The sequence below is a fragment of the Urtica dioica genome, chromosome 3, assembly GCF_054948205.1.
Source record: "Urtica dioica subsp. dioica isolate 48M chromosome 3, U.dioica_male_clone48M_v1_H2, whole genome shotgun sequence".
NCBI classification, from domain to species: domain Eukaryota; kingdom Viridiplantae; phylum Streptophyta; class Magnoliopsida; order Rosales; family Urticaceae; genus Urtica; species Urtica dioica.
Genome location: NC_142758.1, coordinates 49962101 through 49977342, shown reverse-complemented (window position 1 = coordinate 49977342; position 15242 = coordinate 49962101). Strand labels below are relative to the sequence as shown.

The 15242-nt window shown below is 33.0% G+C and overlaps 1 protein-coding gene across 1 annotated transcript; it reads right to left on the bottom strand.

The window, feature by feature from the left end:
- Window positions 1–1397: 1397 nt before the first annotated feature.
- On the bottom strand, window positions 1398–3673 carry LOC149403559 (Galactose oxidase/kelch repeat superfamily protein). Its single transcript, XM_089609954.1, has 2 exons — window positions 2883–3673; window positions 1398–2159 (listed from the first exon to the last, which is right to left on the bottom strand). Exons 1-2 carry the CDS (start codon window positions 3392–3394, stop codon window positions 1529–1531), a joined length of 1143 nt encoding a protein of 380 aa, XP_089466080.1. The 5' UTR covers window positions 3395–3673; the 3' UTR covers window positions 1398–1528.
- Window positions 3674–15242: the final 11569 nt, after the last annotated feature.

Sequence of the window (15242 nt, the reverse complement as noted above, 5' to 3'; positions counted from 1 at the left end):
TTACATTCGTGTCACATGTGCAAATTTCAAATTACTTCCTTTCATCATTTAATCTTTTTATTAGTTATTCCATGTCTTCTGAATTTTTACAATACATCATTAAAAATCACTTCATCTTCCTCTAAAACTTTCTAAAATTTTTGCGTGTGACTTATTTGCAATTGGATTGCCAATTTGTGACATAAGATGCAAATACCACCATATTATATGATTATAATCCTTGAACTATTTTCAATTATAATAAATTATAGTAAGAAAAGAAAGTGGAAGTATTTCTTTTTATCGGAAAATATTTAAGATTCTATCATATACAATAGCTTATCATGAAATTAAAATGGAAGACGTCTTTTCTTATTTATTAACGATAATTTGGTGAATTTTGACACAATTTATCTTGTAGTGAGGTGTCAAGGGGCTGGTCATTGGGTCATAGGACCGACATGCGTACGTGACTTGACTGGCCCTGTGCTTAAGAGGCAGTCATCGGGTCAATAGACAAGTAGGCGTGACCGGACTTGTGCTCCAACGCCTGACCGACGTCAAGGTGACACCGGAGTCAAGGGACCAGTCGGTACCAAGGTGACACTAGGGTCAAAGATCTGACCAGTGTCATTGTGACACTAGGGTCAAGTACCAAGAGGCCGGTCAAGTCAAGGAGACCTATCAGGTTAGGAGGCCGGCGGGAGTCACCCGGCCGACTGGAGTCATCGGGCTGGCAGGGACATCTTGCCCGGTGCGTCAGGAGGCCGGCTGAAGTCATCTGGTCGGCGGGGACTTCCCACCCGGTGTGTCAGAAGGCTGGTCGGGCCCGGTCGGCTTGAGTCAGTGGGACCTCCCTTCCGGCATTTCGAGGCATGTCGCGTGTCTCTTTTTCGAAGGTTTACCGATAGGCTTTTTAAGGCTTTTGTCGTTTGACTTTCTCCCACCTTAGTCTTCTGATCAACAACCTTTAATTTTTTTTCTGAGTTATAGCTATATAACTACACGGATATGGGTAAACCATGGGCGATACAAAAATCACCAAATGTCAATTTAACCCATATTCGAACTAATCCATAACCGAATTCTGGTGTCACATCAAACAACTGAACATTCGATTCGATTAACATTTTACCAATTTGAATTCCAAAAAACTGGTTATCGTTTTTGGACAAAACTAGTTATCGATTATTTATTCGAAACTTTGAATTAGAAAATTCGTATTTGATTATGAAAATAGCCAAAACTAATTCGAACCCATTTTTGCTAGGTAAATGAAGGAAAGTAATACTTACTAACAATCAACAAAATTTGAGAATTTTTTTAAAAAAACTTTACATTCAATTTTTTTAATAAATTTTCGACGATGTCATGTCGAACCTAACTCCGTTTTCTTTTCGAAATTATATACATAAATAGAAAGGGAGAGGAATTTATTATGCTGGTCCTTAAGAAGAGTATCCACAGTCACACCAGTTCACAGATTTGGAAACTGAAACACACTAATTTAACATTACAACAACAAAATAACTTAAGTCAAAGTCAAAGTTCAAGCCTTTATAGTGACGCAGTTGAGGCACGAACCGGACGGCTTAATATCCAAAGTTAACCACTCGGACCCGGGCTCAGCTTCTGGGTCGAATACGAGAGTCCGATACCCGCGATCCGCGCGAGCCGAGAAAAGCAAAAGCTTCCCGTCCAAGACCCCGAACCGAAACCCGACCCGAGTGCTTCCGGTCACGGGTACGTTGACTTTTTTCCACGACCCGTCGGAGGGGTCAAAGACCGAGACCCGTCTCTGGTCCTTCCACTCCATGCAAAACAGCCTTTCCCCGAGAGCCGCGTGGGCCGTGACCATAACGCAACCGTTCTTCTTGGTCTCGGCCCACGAGCTCGACTCGGGGGTATAAACGTCCACGAATTTCGAGTTTCCGATCGTGAAGCTCGACCGGCCTCCCATCACGTAGAGTTTTCCGCGGAACCCCGCCGCGAGGCAGCCCCACCGCGGCCGTCGGATCGGCGCGATCGGCCGCCACGTGTCGGCGTCGGGGTCGTAGGATTCGGCGCTCGACAGGCTGTCTCCGCTCTCGCCGTTGCCTCCGACCGCGTACACTGCTCCGTCGAGCTCCGTGCACGCAAAGTCGTACCGCGCTACGTTCATGTCCGCTAATTTGCTCCAGCTGTAATTAAAAAAATAATAATAAATAATGGAATTTTTTTTTTTTTAGAATAATGAGTGTATTTTTAGAGCGACACAAGAAATCTAGCGACTATTAACACAGTTCTGTAGTGAACAAAACTTCTAAAGAAAAAAGAGATTTTTTTAGTCGATGGAAGCCTAGTCAACTTAAACGTTTAACATTACTAAATAGCCAACGTTTGATAAATCTTAAATAAATAGTCGTAAATAATGACGTGGCCTGATATATGGAGTTAGTTATTTATCTAAGATTTACGTTTGTAAATACATGAAAGTGACTATTTATCTAAGATTTAACAAACGGTGACTATTTAGCAATGTCAAATGTTGATATGTTCCACAAATCCATTTGGATTAATGAGATAGCGACACCAAAAATCTAGCTATAATGCCGATCAAAAGCCTAGTCTAATACAGTTCTTTAGATAACAAATTTTCTGAAGAAAAAAGAGACGTTTCTGTAGTCGATTGAAAAGGCAAGTACAATCTTCATACGCAGTGAATTTTTTTTTTTTTTGTTTAAATTATCATGCATTCAAGTATTTCATTTATTTTATAAAGAGCTTAATTTAACAAGTACTTAACTGAATAAATCTTCTATATAAACGATCGAATCATAGCAAACGATCCTCATAGTCAGTCAAATGTTTTGTCAACTTAGAATAAAAAAAAAAAAAGAGCATCGAAGAAAACGATTACGAACCTGTTGAGGCAAGAATCGTATTGATAAACCTCCGGCGAAGCAAACGCAGCTCCGTTGATCACCGAATATCCTCCGATCACGAGAAGCTTCCCGTTGAGGACGACCACGCCGAACCCTAGTTTGGGGAGTCCGGGCATGGCGGGAAGGTCGCGATTCTTGCGGCCCAAGCAATCGACGACTTCCCAACGGCTCTCTTTTCCCTCCTCGGAGTCCGAGGTCAAGATGTAGAGCCACTCCTCGACCGCTCCGGCCAGCTTTCTTACGCTGATCAGCTCTTTGCTTCGGAGATAAGACCTCCATTTCTTGCTCACCGCTCCCATGGCCGGGAAGTTCGAGCGAGGCACGAGAGCTAGGCAGTGCTTCGCCACGTCATCGGGGAGCCCGGGAAGGACCGGCTCGTCGTTGTCTCCGAGCATCATCGGAGAGCTTTTTTTCGATTTCGTATGTTCGGACAAATTCATGATCAACGGTTCTTTGAATCTCTTCTTTGTCTCGCTCGCGAAACCCGGCATCTTGGTAAAAAAAATGAATTCTAGACCAGGAGCGAAAATCGAACAATTTTTTTTTTTTTAAATAAAGGGGATTTTTTTTTTTTTTTTTTGGAAGATTAGAGAAATTCGTGGTATCCGAAACCTATAGGGATTTTGGAAGACCAAGGCATGAAAGCTGTTGCGGAGCCGATGATTTCAGCGGTGAAAGCCGACGATTTTTTGTGTTTCGTCCAATCCGATTCGTATTCCATGCCAGAGGCTCTGTTTTCGGATTTACTATTGATTCTGTGGTTGTTTTGCAAGTCTCTTAAACCGTTTCCTAATCCAAACATTTCCCAAATATCTACCAAAAAAAAAAAAAAAATCACTTATAAACACTTGGATCAACAAATTCACAAGGGTTTTGAGAAATCATACCAGTCAATGCCATATAACAAAATCGAGTGTTTAGCCTCCAGTGGCGTCCATTTTTCCTTTGATTTTGAAATCACCTATATATCATCATCACCACATATATAAATGCAACGCGAGATATGTAAAGTAATCGAATCATAAAGCAGTCAAAGCAGATCAGAAATTAAAGTTATTTTTAGACCTAGAAATCATTGACATTCAATAAATGCTCTTAGTATAAAGTCAACTTAAGCTCGAAGAGATTCAAAGAGCACAACAAGCCAATCCAAATCAGGAATCAAAAATCCTGAGTCGAATCAAAGATGTATATATGAATACTGAAAAAAAAAATCTATAAATACTTGGAATGACAACAAATCAAAGATCTAAATTATCAGATTTCCAGTTCTTGTCCACTAAACACGAAACCGTGTCAATGTTGCAACAACAACGCTGCAAAATATCTTAGCAAGAGAAAAAACAGATATATGGAAAACACTAAAACTAGAAAATAAGATAGAAAGAAGATATATATGTACATATTTACCTGGAAAATAGAGGATTGGATTGCCCAAAAAAGCTCGCTGGAATACGTAATGAGAGTAAGAGAGAGAGAGAGAGAGAGAGATTGAGAAAAAATGAGAAATTTATAGGACCCGAAAAAAGGGTGAAGAGAGAAAGGATAAATCTGACAGAGCTAAACCACGTCAGAAACGAAATTTCTTTCTAACAGCTAAGGTAATAAGATTACGAAATTTCGAGCCAAAAAAAATAAAATAAAATAAAAAAATTAAAAGATAAATTGAAGAATGAATGAAATGGTCCAAGTGCGGGCGGTTGTGTTCCCGATATAAAGGAGATAAGGTCATAAATTATAATATAATATGTAAATCTTTTTTTTTTGTCAAATTTTTTTATGGTTGAGTCGAGAGTTGTGACTTGAGAGAGAGAGAGAGAGAGAGAGAGAGAGAGAGTGTGATAATCAAATGATATTGATCGTTTTGTTTTGCCTTTTGTTTTGAGGTCAATTCTTTCAACTTCAGTTGATACTCTAATAATCGAATTTCTAAAGAGGGATAAAAATTCTCATGTAGTTTTTTTTTTTTTTTTTTTTTTTTTTTTTTTTAGAAATGCACGAACATGTAGTTTCGACTTTCGATTCGCTTACCTACCCGGCCTACTATAAAAATATATATTATAATGTATCATCCGATATTTATTATTCGTGTAAAAAAAATGTTATCTACAAATGTAAGTGTACTATGTATCTAGTCTTTCAGTAATGGTTAGTTTATTAAACTTGATTTTAACTTCTTTTAAAAGTTCAACCGTTTTATAAAACGTGTTTGGTAAAAATAATTTTCAGTAAAAATTAAAAAGTATTTTTGCAAAATATAAAATAAAATTGAAAAACAATATTTTTGTAGTTTTTGGGAAAAACAATTTTTTTTAAAGCTAAATCTAAAATAATTTAAAAAAAAAAAACAAAAACAAAGCTATGCCATCTAATATGAATTATATAAATTAGATGTAATCAAACATAAGAACTAGGAAAGTAAAAAATGCAATGAAATTGATAATCTGGTTCGACACAAATGTTTAGATTTGGGTGAAAACTAAATTAGCTCCGTCAATATATCATAAGCATATTTCATTAACTAGTCAAATCAGCTTTATATCATAGTACAACCAATGGGGGAGCTTCATCAAGCCATATACAACAAATGAACTTTAGGCCCCGTTTGGTTATGATTTCTATCTCTGTTTTCTGTTTTCTTATTCTAAATTTTAGAAAACAGTTTTAGAAAAACTGTTTGGTTATAAATTCAGAAAACATATTTAGAATCATGTTTCTGTTTTCTTTTAAATTTGTTTAGAAAACAGAAAACAATAAAAAGTTATTTTCTATTTTATCTCTATACAATTGAATGAAAAACATAACCAAACAACATTTAAAATATTCTGAAACGTAATTCTAAATCTGTTTTTAAAATTTAAAAATTAGAATCAGAAAACAGAATTTAAAAACAGAAAACGAGTTTAGAAAACTAAATCAAACGGCCCCTAAATTTCAAGGAATATTTTGCCAATTTACGAGCCAAGACATTGCAGCTATACGGGATGATTAAGAAATCACAATCTGTGAAGCTTTCGTTGAGGCGTTTAATCTCGTCTGGCTTCGTTCTGACTGTTTGGAATTCATTAACCAACGAAACAACTCATTCCACTATTTATTTTTTTTATAACTTATCCGTAAATAACACATAATTCTCTTGAACTGAGATCTTCCTACTTCAACTCGAATCACTTCTTAAGTGTTTAATTCTAAGTTTACAACAATACGATCTTTACAATATCACGAGAAAAAAACAAAACTCGACATATATCACTCACGAATAAGTACTTAATCGAACAAAGTATAAGTTATAGCACTCACACAAACATAACGGATTTTCGCTCAAAATTCTGAACGTGTTAAAAGACTCGTAAAGATAAAATATATATTTTTTAGAAGTCAAACTCTACACATGATATCTTGCTACAATTTTGAAAAAGATCACGACAAATTGATTCGGTGAAGATAAAATCAAAAGCAGATCTGTTTAAAAACAGATTTTTTGCAAAATACTCAAATGAATTGAATCTGACAATAAAAATAACATGTTTCATCAAGGTGTTAGAGAAATGATGCATGACATCTTGGAAATTTTTTATCAAACTACAAATTAGTCAATCCCATTTTAACAAGAATTAAAAAAATTGTAGTGCATTGTGTTAAACAACACGTGATAACAATGGGTCAAACAAACGCCCTAACTGCTACTATATTTTTATGATTTATAGAAAAGGCAGTGTTTTTCTTTTATAAATTATTGTGTACTATTTTGACTGTTACTATAAATTATTGTGTACTATTTTGACTGATTTATATTGTTGTTAATTGTCTCGTAACTTTATGGGCGGAACCGAAAAACTAATCATAATAGTTTGAGAGGTACTATTTTTGCTATCACTATTTTGTTCCAGTAATTTTTATTTTTTGTCTTAAGATTTATTTTTCGAATTTGAGAATCTTAATAGTGCATGAAAAAGAATCCGGAGGAAATGAAAATAAAATATGCTGAGATTCCAATAGTCCTATATGTCCAAATCTGTCTAGATCTTGGAATATACTAAGTATTAACACGATTCGACGAGTGATTCTAATGTTTTTTTATTAGAACAAAATTGTCACATATACGATAATATGTGGCTGATTTTATTTGAATAGTCAATTTTCAGATTAATTAATGCATGATAAAGGCTTCAACTAGTGCAATGCAAACCACAACGATGATTCCTGAAATCTTGGACGTGGAATTTCTATCCATCAAAACGCATTTTAGGTGGTGGACGATTTAAGCATATATGGGTTATTCTCAATAATTATATTCCGAGTAAAAATATTTTTCACAAAAACTTATATATCTTACTTTAGTTGATGTTGGAAAAATGGTATAAAAGATATATGTTTAATGAAGAATATTCATTTTGGGCCAACAACTTAAGTTTTAGTCTCAACTCGAAACTGATTCTCCGCTGCGATGGCATAAAATTGATTATTAAACTATCAAAATCAAAGGTAAAATGAATGAGAAATTGATTATCATAAAGTGTTAAAATAAGCATAACAAAAATATTGTTCCAGGTAGATTATGAAACGCATGCATTGTGGGGTTTGTTTATAAGAAAATTTCACTTATCTTTTTTTTTTTTTTTTCACTTATCTTTAGTGCGAAGTTGTTGGGTATGAACTCTCTATTAGTTGAAATTAAATATGTTTGTAAGTTGTACTTGTAACCAACAAGCCTTGATGGTCAAGTTTGAAACGTTTAATTAGCATGTAATGTTAAGTTTTCTTTAGTATATATACTTTATCATTTGGTCGTTATGGAATTTGTAATAGTAGAATTCAAATTTCGTCGAAATCAGAAATTGCAGTTCTAACTTGAGCATATTGTCCAATGGACTTCAACATAATTTCTTTCAATCTTCGTTTCGCACCTATTTGTTTATCCATATGGAATTTTTTTTGTACTTTCCTTGATTTGAAATTCCACATCAATTGTGTACTATTTTATTTTGTTAGCTTTTTTAACATTATATTAAATAAATTATTTACAATTGGTTGTCCGAGACTTGATTGCTTATGACAAAATGAGTGACGAGATTTCCAAGTTCATCTTCCGAGTTGATAAGCTCTCTCAATAAACAATTAAAATTGCAAATTATCATATAAGTACTTGTCTTTTTGGGTCAACGGAAGAGAAATCGTAAGAGGATCAAGCATTAGTTGGACCAAACAACTTGTGAGATAGATTAAATATATATAAAGCAAATTCTTTAAAATATATATATATATATATATATATATATATATATATATATATATATATATATATAAAGCAAATTATGTACATTTGTAATTTGATATTGTTGCATATATTCAACATGAATAACTAACCAAATTTGACTGGATTAAAGGTTTTTCTAAAGAAAATTAGTCTTCAATAAATTTTGCCAAGGTTTATCCCAGTCAAATGTATTAGTTAATTTTAATAATTAACAAACTTAACTTCTCAAGTCGATAAATTTGTTACAGCCGTACAAGTGTTTTGATTGAGTGATTTCAATTATTAAAGTGGAGTTAAGATTTTACCCTTATGTGCACTGCAATTAATATATATATATATATATATATATGTGTGTGTGTGTGTGTGTGTGCAATTATATATATATATATATATTATATATATATCTGCACTGCAATTATTAATATATATATATATATATATATATATATATATATATATATTGTAATTGAAATAAATTTTGCGGTGAATAAAACTAAATATCATCCATCCGAAAGTTTAGGGGAATTTTTATTCTGGTGGTTTCTATGGGATATTTGAAAGTAGATAAACGAGTCTTATCTGAATTATAGCTCTTCATTTTGTGGAATTCATTATTTAAATCGCTGCTTTGGAATTGGAACAAGCTGATAAAAATAAAAATGTTGTGTCGGATTTTTCTGGTTTCTCTATATTATTGTTTGTATTGTTTTTCAGCATTGACATAAGCGTTTATGTATATTTCATTTGCAAAGGCTTTCAATTAGTATATATCTCGACTTCTGATTTTTTTTGTGGAATACTGCACTACAACTACAGAAAAAAAAAAAATATCTACCAAACAATTATTTGAAAAAACTGCAAAAATTATTAGACTACAATTATAAAAAAACTTAAAATAAAAAACAAAAACAGTTTGAGTAAACTACCAAAGAGGTCCTAAATAACTAAAAAAAATGTGTACATAAAAAGGAGAGAGAAAAGAGATTTACTACTATATTTGATTCTCTTCTTCTTCTCAAAACTCAACCTTTCAAAAAAATCAAAGACCACAAAACGGCAAATAACTATATGAAACTCTAAAAAAATTGTACATAGATAAAAGACAAGAGGAGAGAGAAAAGAGATTTATTACGAAATTTTGCTTCTTTTTTTCTTCTTCTTTTCAAAGCTCAAATCTTTCACAAAAATCCAAGACCACAAAACCGGGGTCCTAAATAGAATTCAGTTTAGTTGCCCAACTCCAACTTGTAAATTTTACTTTTTTGAGCTTTATTCAAGAGTCATGAAAAAAAAGTGAGTCTATAAAAAAATTTACAATTTGTTGCAACACTTAAATTCTAACAAGAAGAAGAAGAATAGCACATTCCTAAGACTTAGTTTGGATGACACTATCTTCTTATTTATTGTGGGATTTCATTTTGGGTGAGAACGTGAATTTAATCTCATGAAATAGCAAAATGTCTTCGTTATTAAAGTTTAGAGGATTTCTTTATTAAAATAAAAAATTATAGGTCCAAAAAAAAAGAACAATAATACGTTGTTTAACATAAATTAACAACAGCAACAATACAAACCATTCAAGCGCAACTCTATTTTATCAATTCATTTCTTGTATATATTCACAATCGATCGTTAGCTTTTGATTGGTTCCTTACTAATAATAATAAAATAAAATAAAACATTATCATGTATGTAATAGACTTTAATTATAGGGCAAGAGAGTGACCCACCTAGTGAAACATTATAAACGCATATTGAACCCACCGTGTGACTTTGTGGCTATATGCTATTGTATTCATATTTAATAAATAGTTGTCTAAAGAATATTTGATTCAATGGATGAGATTTCTACCACGTCCGCATTAGCTGTCTTTCATAAAAGAGAGGTAGAGTAATTTGTCTCGTATGATTTAGTGCTGCTGATTGCTATACCTATATATATATATATATATATATATATATATATGTATGTATGTATGTATGTATGTATACATGGCCAAGTGACAAAATTAATGTAGAATTTTACTTTTTCTAGGGCATCCATATTTGTGATAATAATAAAGGGTTATTAATTGATAGGTTAGTTATTAATTTATAGATTAAATTCATTCTTAAATAATAAAAATTCATTCATTTTTGTCTATTATATATATATATATATATATATATATATATATATATATATTTACTAGATATATCCGTGTTTATGTAAATAAAAAGACTCACCAAACCGAGCTACTAAATTTAATGGTGAGATTCTATAATTAATTTTCTCTATATAGTATTAATTGACCATAGTGACAATATAAATTGGGGCTGTTGCTGATATGTGAGAAATCTAGGTAGTTTTTGTGATTGTTAGTTTCCCATCATATATCGTGTATTTTGTTATTTATAATCGGGTTTTTCCCTTGGCGTGGATTTATCAAAACCACAATTTGTCGATTATTTAGTTGATAATCGCCGAATTCATGGCGGTATTCGATTCGTAGTGAAAGTCGTCGAGGATTTGGTTTTGATAGTTATCTAAGTTTCTTTGTCATGATCTTTCTTATATTGCTTTCGATATGCAATTAACGGTTTCCTAAGTTTAAGTTCTCGAACCATTAGATCGGACTTTGTTGGCAAAAGCATGTCTATTAGCATCATACCGAGGTAGACCTTTTCCCTGCGGATATTTATATATATAAACACACACACACACACACATATATATATCTATATATATATATATATATATATACACATATTGAAATAGTACATATTTCTAAAAAAATTGTAAATTTGCCTGCCACCATTTTAAATTTGTAATGTCAACGCAGGTGTACATCCTTAAAAAATAATGGCATCTTAGTTGCATATGAAAAGCCTAAGATATGTTGAGAAAGGAAGACATTTGATTTTTTATTTAGTCTTGTGACATATTTGAAAATTTTATGTTTCGTTGCGATAAGCGAGAGTACAAAACAAGATACAAATTGTTTTTTTTTTTTAAAAGGAAAAGAAAAAAAGACAAGACACAAATATTTCATCCTCAACCTTAATAAGTCATGTTGTGAGAGATTTTTCCTCACCCGAAAAAATATTAAGGCCCAACCCAAAAATAAAGAGGCCTCGCCCGAACGCCTATTCGTAAAAGAGGCCTTGCCCGACCCCTTTTTCTCATTTCGTAAAAGAGGTTTATCATTTCGTAAAAGAGGCATCGCCCGACCCCCTTTTCTCATTTCGTAAAAGAGGACTCGCCCGAACCTCTATTTCTCATTTTGTAAAAGAGGACTCGTCCGAACCTCTAATTTCATTTCGTAAAAGAGGGCTCGCCCGAACCTCTATTTCCATTTCGTAAAAGAGGACTCGCCCGAACCTCTATTTCCATTTCGTAAAAGAGGCATCGCCCGACCCCCCTTTCTCATTTCGTAAAAGAGGCCTCGCCCGACCCCCCTTTCTCATTTCGTAAAAGAGGACTCGTCCGAACCTCTATTTCCATTTCGTAAAAGAGGACTCGCCTGAACCTCTATTTCCATTTCGTAAAAGAGGACTCGCCCGAACCTCTATTTCCATTTCGTAAAAGAGGACTCGCCCGAACCTCTATTTCCATCTCGTAAAAGAGGACTCGCCTGAACCTCTATTTCCATTTCGTAAAAGAGGACTCGCCCGAACCTCTATTTCCATTTTGTAAAAGAGGCCTCGCCCGACCCCCCTTTCTCATTTCGTAAAAGAGGCCTCGCCCGAACCTCTATTTCCATTTCGTAAAAGAGGACTCGCCCGAACCTCTATTTCCATTTCGTAAAAGAGGACTCGCCCGAACCTCTATTTCCATTTCGTAAAAGAGGACTCGCCCGAACCTCTATTCTCATTTCGTAAAAGAGGACTCGCCCGAACCTCTATTTCCATTTCGTAAAAGAGGACTCGCCCGAACTTCTATTTCCATTTCGTAAAAGAGGACTCGCCCGAACCTCTATTTCCATTTCGTAAAAGAGGACTCGCCCGAACCTCTATTTCCATTTCGTAAAAGAGGACTCGCCCGAACCTCTATTTCCATTTCGTAAAAGAGGACTCGCCCGAACCTCTATTTTCATTTCGTAAAAGAGGACTCGCCCGAACCTCTATTTCCATTTCGTAAAAGAGGACTCGCCCGAACCTCTATTTGCATTTCGTAAAAGAGGCCTCGCCCGACCCCCCGATCCCATCTCGTAAAAGAGGCCTCGTCCGATCCCATCTCGTAAAAGAGGCCTCGCCTGAACCTCTATTTCCATTTCGTAAAAGTGGGCCTCGCCCGTACCCCTTTACTCCTGTCGTACTCCTGCCACAACTCTCACCACCTCACTATAAATACCCGAGACAAACACTTATCAAGGGCTGGCTTTTTCTCTCTCTAACTAGATTATACCAAATTCTCTACTCAGCTATTTCTCTCTCTAAAAACACCTTTGAGACCGAAATCAAGAACGAAGAGGATCAAAGCCACTTCATACATTCTTTTTCACACAAAATAGAGGAACAATCTACTTCCATTATCTCTAGAGTGGGAGAAGAGAAGCTTACTCTCTCTCTAAACCCAAGGCTCCAAGCCAAATTATATTCCCTCTACAAGAGTGTCCAAGATCTTGAGAAATCAATTCTCAAGTTCTTCACTTGATAAGAGGAATATCCCATAACTAACCTCACAGGTTTGAAGACGCGTGGCCAAGTCCGCTCACGTCACGTGTCCGTAAGTGTTAATCCAAAAAACGGCTTAACAAGTCATAAAATTATTTATTCACCTAATTGCCCATATTATGTTATAAAAGACGTTGCTTATACCTTTCGCTTATCAAGCTTGTTGGCTTTGAATGGTTATCCGTCTCTTAGCAATATTGAAGAGTCGTGTAACGGTAACATTTTTTAAATAGCAGAAGAATTTTATAAAGTCGTCAGTGAGATTTAAGAGACACGCAATAATCTCAATCCAGTTAGAGTTTAATTGATTTTTATTTCCAAATGAATGGATGAACGACCTTAGCTTTAGCTAGGCTTTGATTCCTATAAGGAAAATATCAAGGATATGCCATTCATTTTTAGTCAAAAGGTTATTTTCGTACGCTACGTTGTCAAAACAAAAAATCATCACAAACATAATTATTTTTTTTAGTTTATTCATCAAATTGGACATTATAAAAATAGAGAATCACATATTACAATGTATATCAAGAATAGAGATACAAACGCATATAAAATAATCTAAATTAGTACCACAAGATCTAAGTTTATTATGCTATTTTGAAAGATTAACAAGGAATAGTCAATAAAAATGTCAATTTATGAATACATTTTAAACTATTGGGAAATGATTTGGTTATTATACCAATTTTGATAAATTAAGACACAAAAATCAATCAAAATGTCTATTAGTGATAAACTCTGAACTTTAATTAAACATAAGGAATAGATTTGCAATAAACATATAAATAATAATATGATTGTGATGTATTTGAAAAGAGAAATTTCATACAAAAATTAAGAAAATAACCAACTTAAACATTTGACATTGCTAAATACCCAACGTTTGGTAAATTTTAGGTAAATAATCACTTTCTGACGTAAAATCTCATGTAAAAAGCCAATGTTTGACATATGAAAGTGGCTATTTACATAAGATTTATGTTTGAAAGTGACTATTTATCTAAGATTTACAAAATGTTGGTCATTTAGCAATGTCAAACGTTTAAATTGGCTATTTTCCTAATGAACCCAATTTCATATTGTATACCTAATAATTTAAGAAATATCAAGAATGGACCTCTTACTTGTAAAATACCCAAAAATAGAATTTTGCCCAAATACGGACAAAACTACCCTTTTAAAAAATTTAAACTTAATTTTAATTTTTTTTTTTAAATCTATCATTAAATTTTTTAAAAATTTCATCGTAATTTATAGTAATATATTGTATTTTATCGTAATTTATTGAAATGAATCAAAATTAAGGTAAATAGAGCAAACAAATACTATTTTTAGCAATAGCGACTTCAAAAAGAGCCGTTGTTGCTTTTTATTCAAATAAAATTAAGAAAAATACGATGCATTACGATGAAATTTAAATATCATCATATTTTATCGTATTTTTCAGAATTTTGAATAAAAAACAACATCGACTTTTTTTGTAGTCGTTGCTGCTAAAAAAAATATTTGTTTAATCTATTTACCTTACCTTTTATTCATTTCAATAAATTACGATAAAGTACGAGAAGTTACGATGAAATTTAACATTTTTTTAATAATATAGTTTAAAATATACATATTTTTTAAAAAAATATATAAATTTAAATGTCTTGAAAAGATATTTTTGTCCAATTTGGATCAAAAGTCCATTTTTTAATATTTTGCAAGTAAGATGTTCACTCTTGGTATTTTTTAAATTATTGGGTCAAAGGCACGGTATAAAAGCAATATATTACTAAAACTCCGAGATCCCATATGATATATAAAAATAAATAAATAAATATATAAATCCACAAGAAGGGAAATCTGATGCACGTGTGAGTTATGATAACTTGCTCGTGTACAAAGTACTTTCAGAAACCGACAAGTCAAAAAGAATTTGGGACAAAAAAAACGATGGGCTAAAAGATCTTCGAATATCACTTGATTTTCTCTTTTTGACAAAATTTGTTAAACGTTAATGGTTTTCGACGTTTGGTAATATATTTCTAATCGAGGGAGAAGAAAATGAAGGATCGAATTCGTTTTAAGTTTCTTTGTTTTCTAAATATTTTATTTTATTACTATCCATAGAGTTTAAGTGGCAAAACAACCTGAACCATTAATTTCTTTGTTTTGCTTGCTTTTACTACAATTGCATCGTGTAAAATATAGTTCACACCAAAAAGTTATGAAAAACTAGTATCAAAGGTATTGGTACCTACTTTTTGAAATAATAGATTTATATGGTATTTTCATATTTTTCTAATATAATTCAATACTAAAAATAGACATTTATTTGACAATAAACATAAAATAAGGAATGGAAACCTACCCAAAAAACATGTGGAAAACCCCAGAAATGATTGAGATAGTTTATCAATATAAAGTATAAACGACAAAAT

Excerpts from the sequence above, each read along its gene's own strand:
- LOC149403559 (XM_089609954.1), bottom strand. The coding sequence starts at position 3,394 with ATGCCGGGTTTCGCGAGCGAGACAAAGAAGAGATTCAAAGAACCGTTG. Across the intron at positions 2,160-2,882 it reads TACGATTCTTGCCTCAACAG|CTGGAGCAAATTAGCGGACA; the intron begins GTTCGTAATCGT and ends TTTTAATTACAG.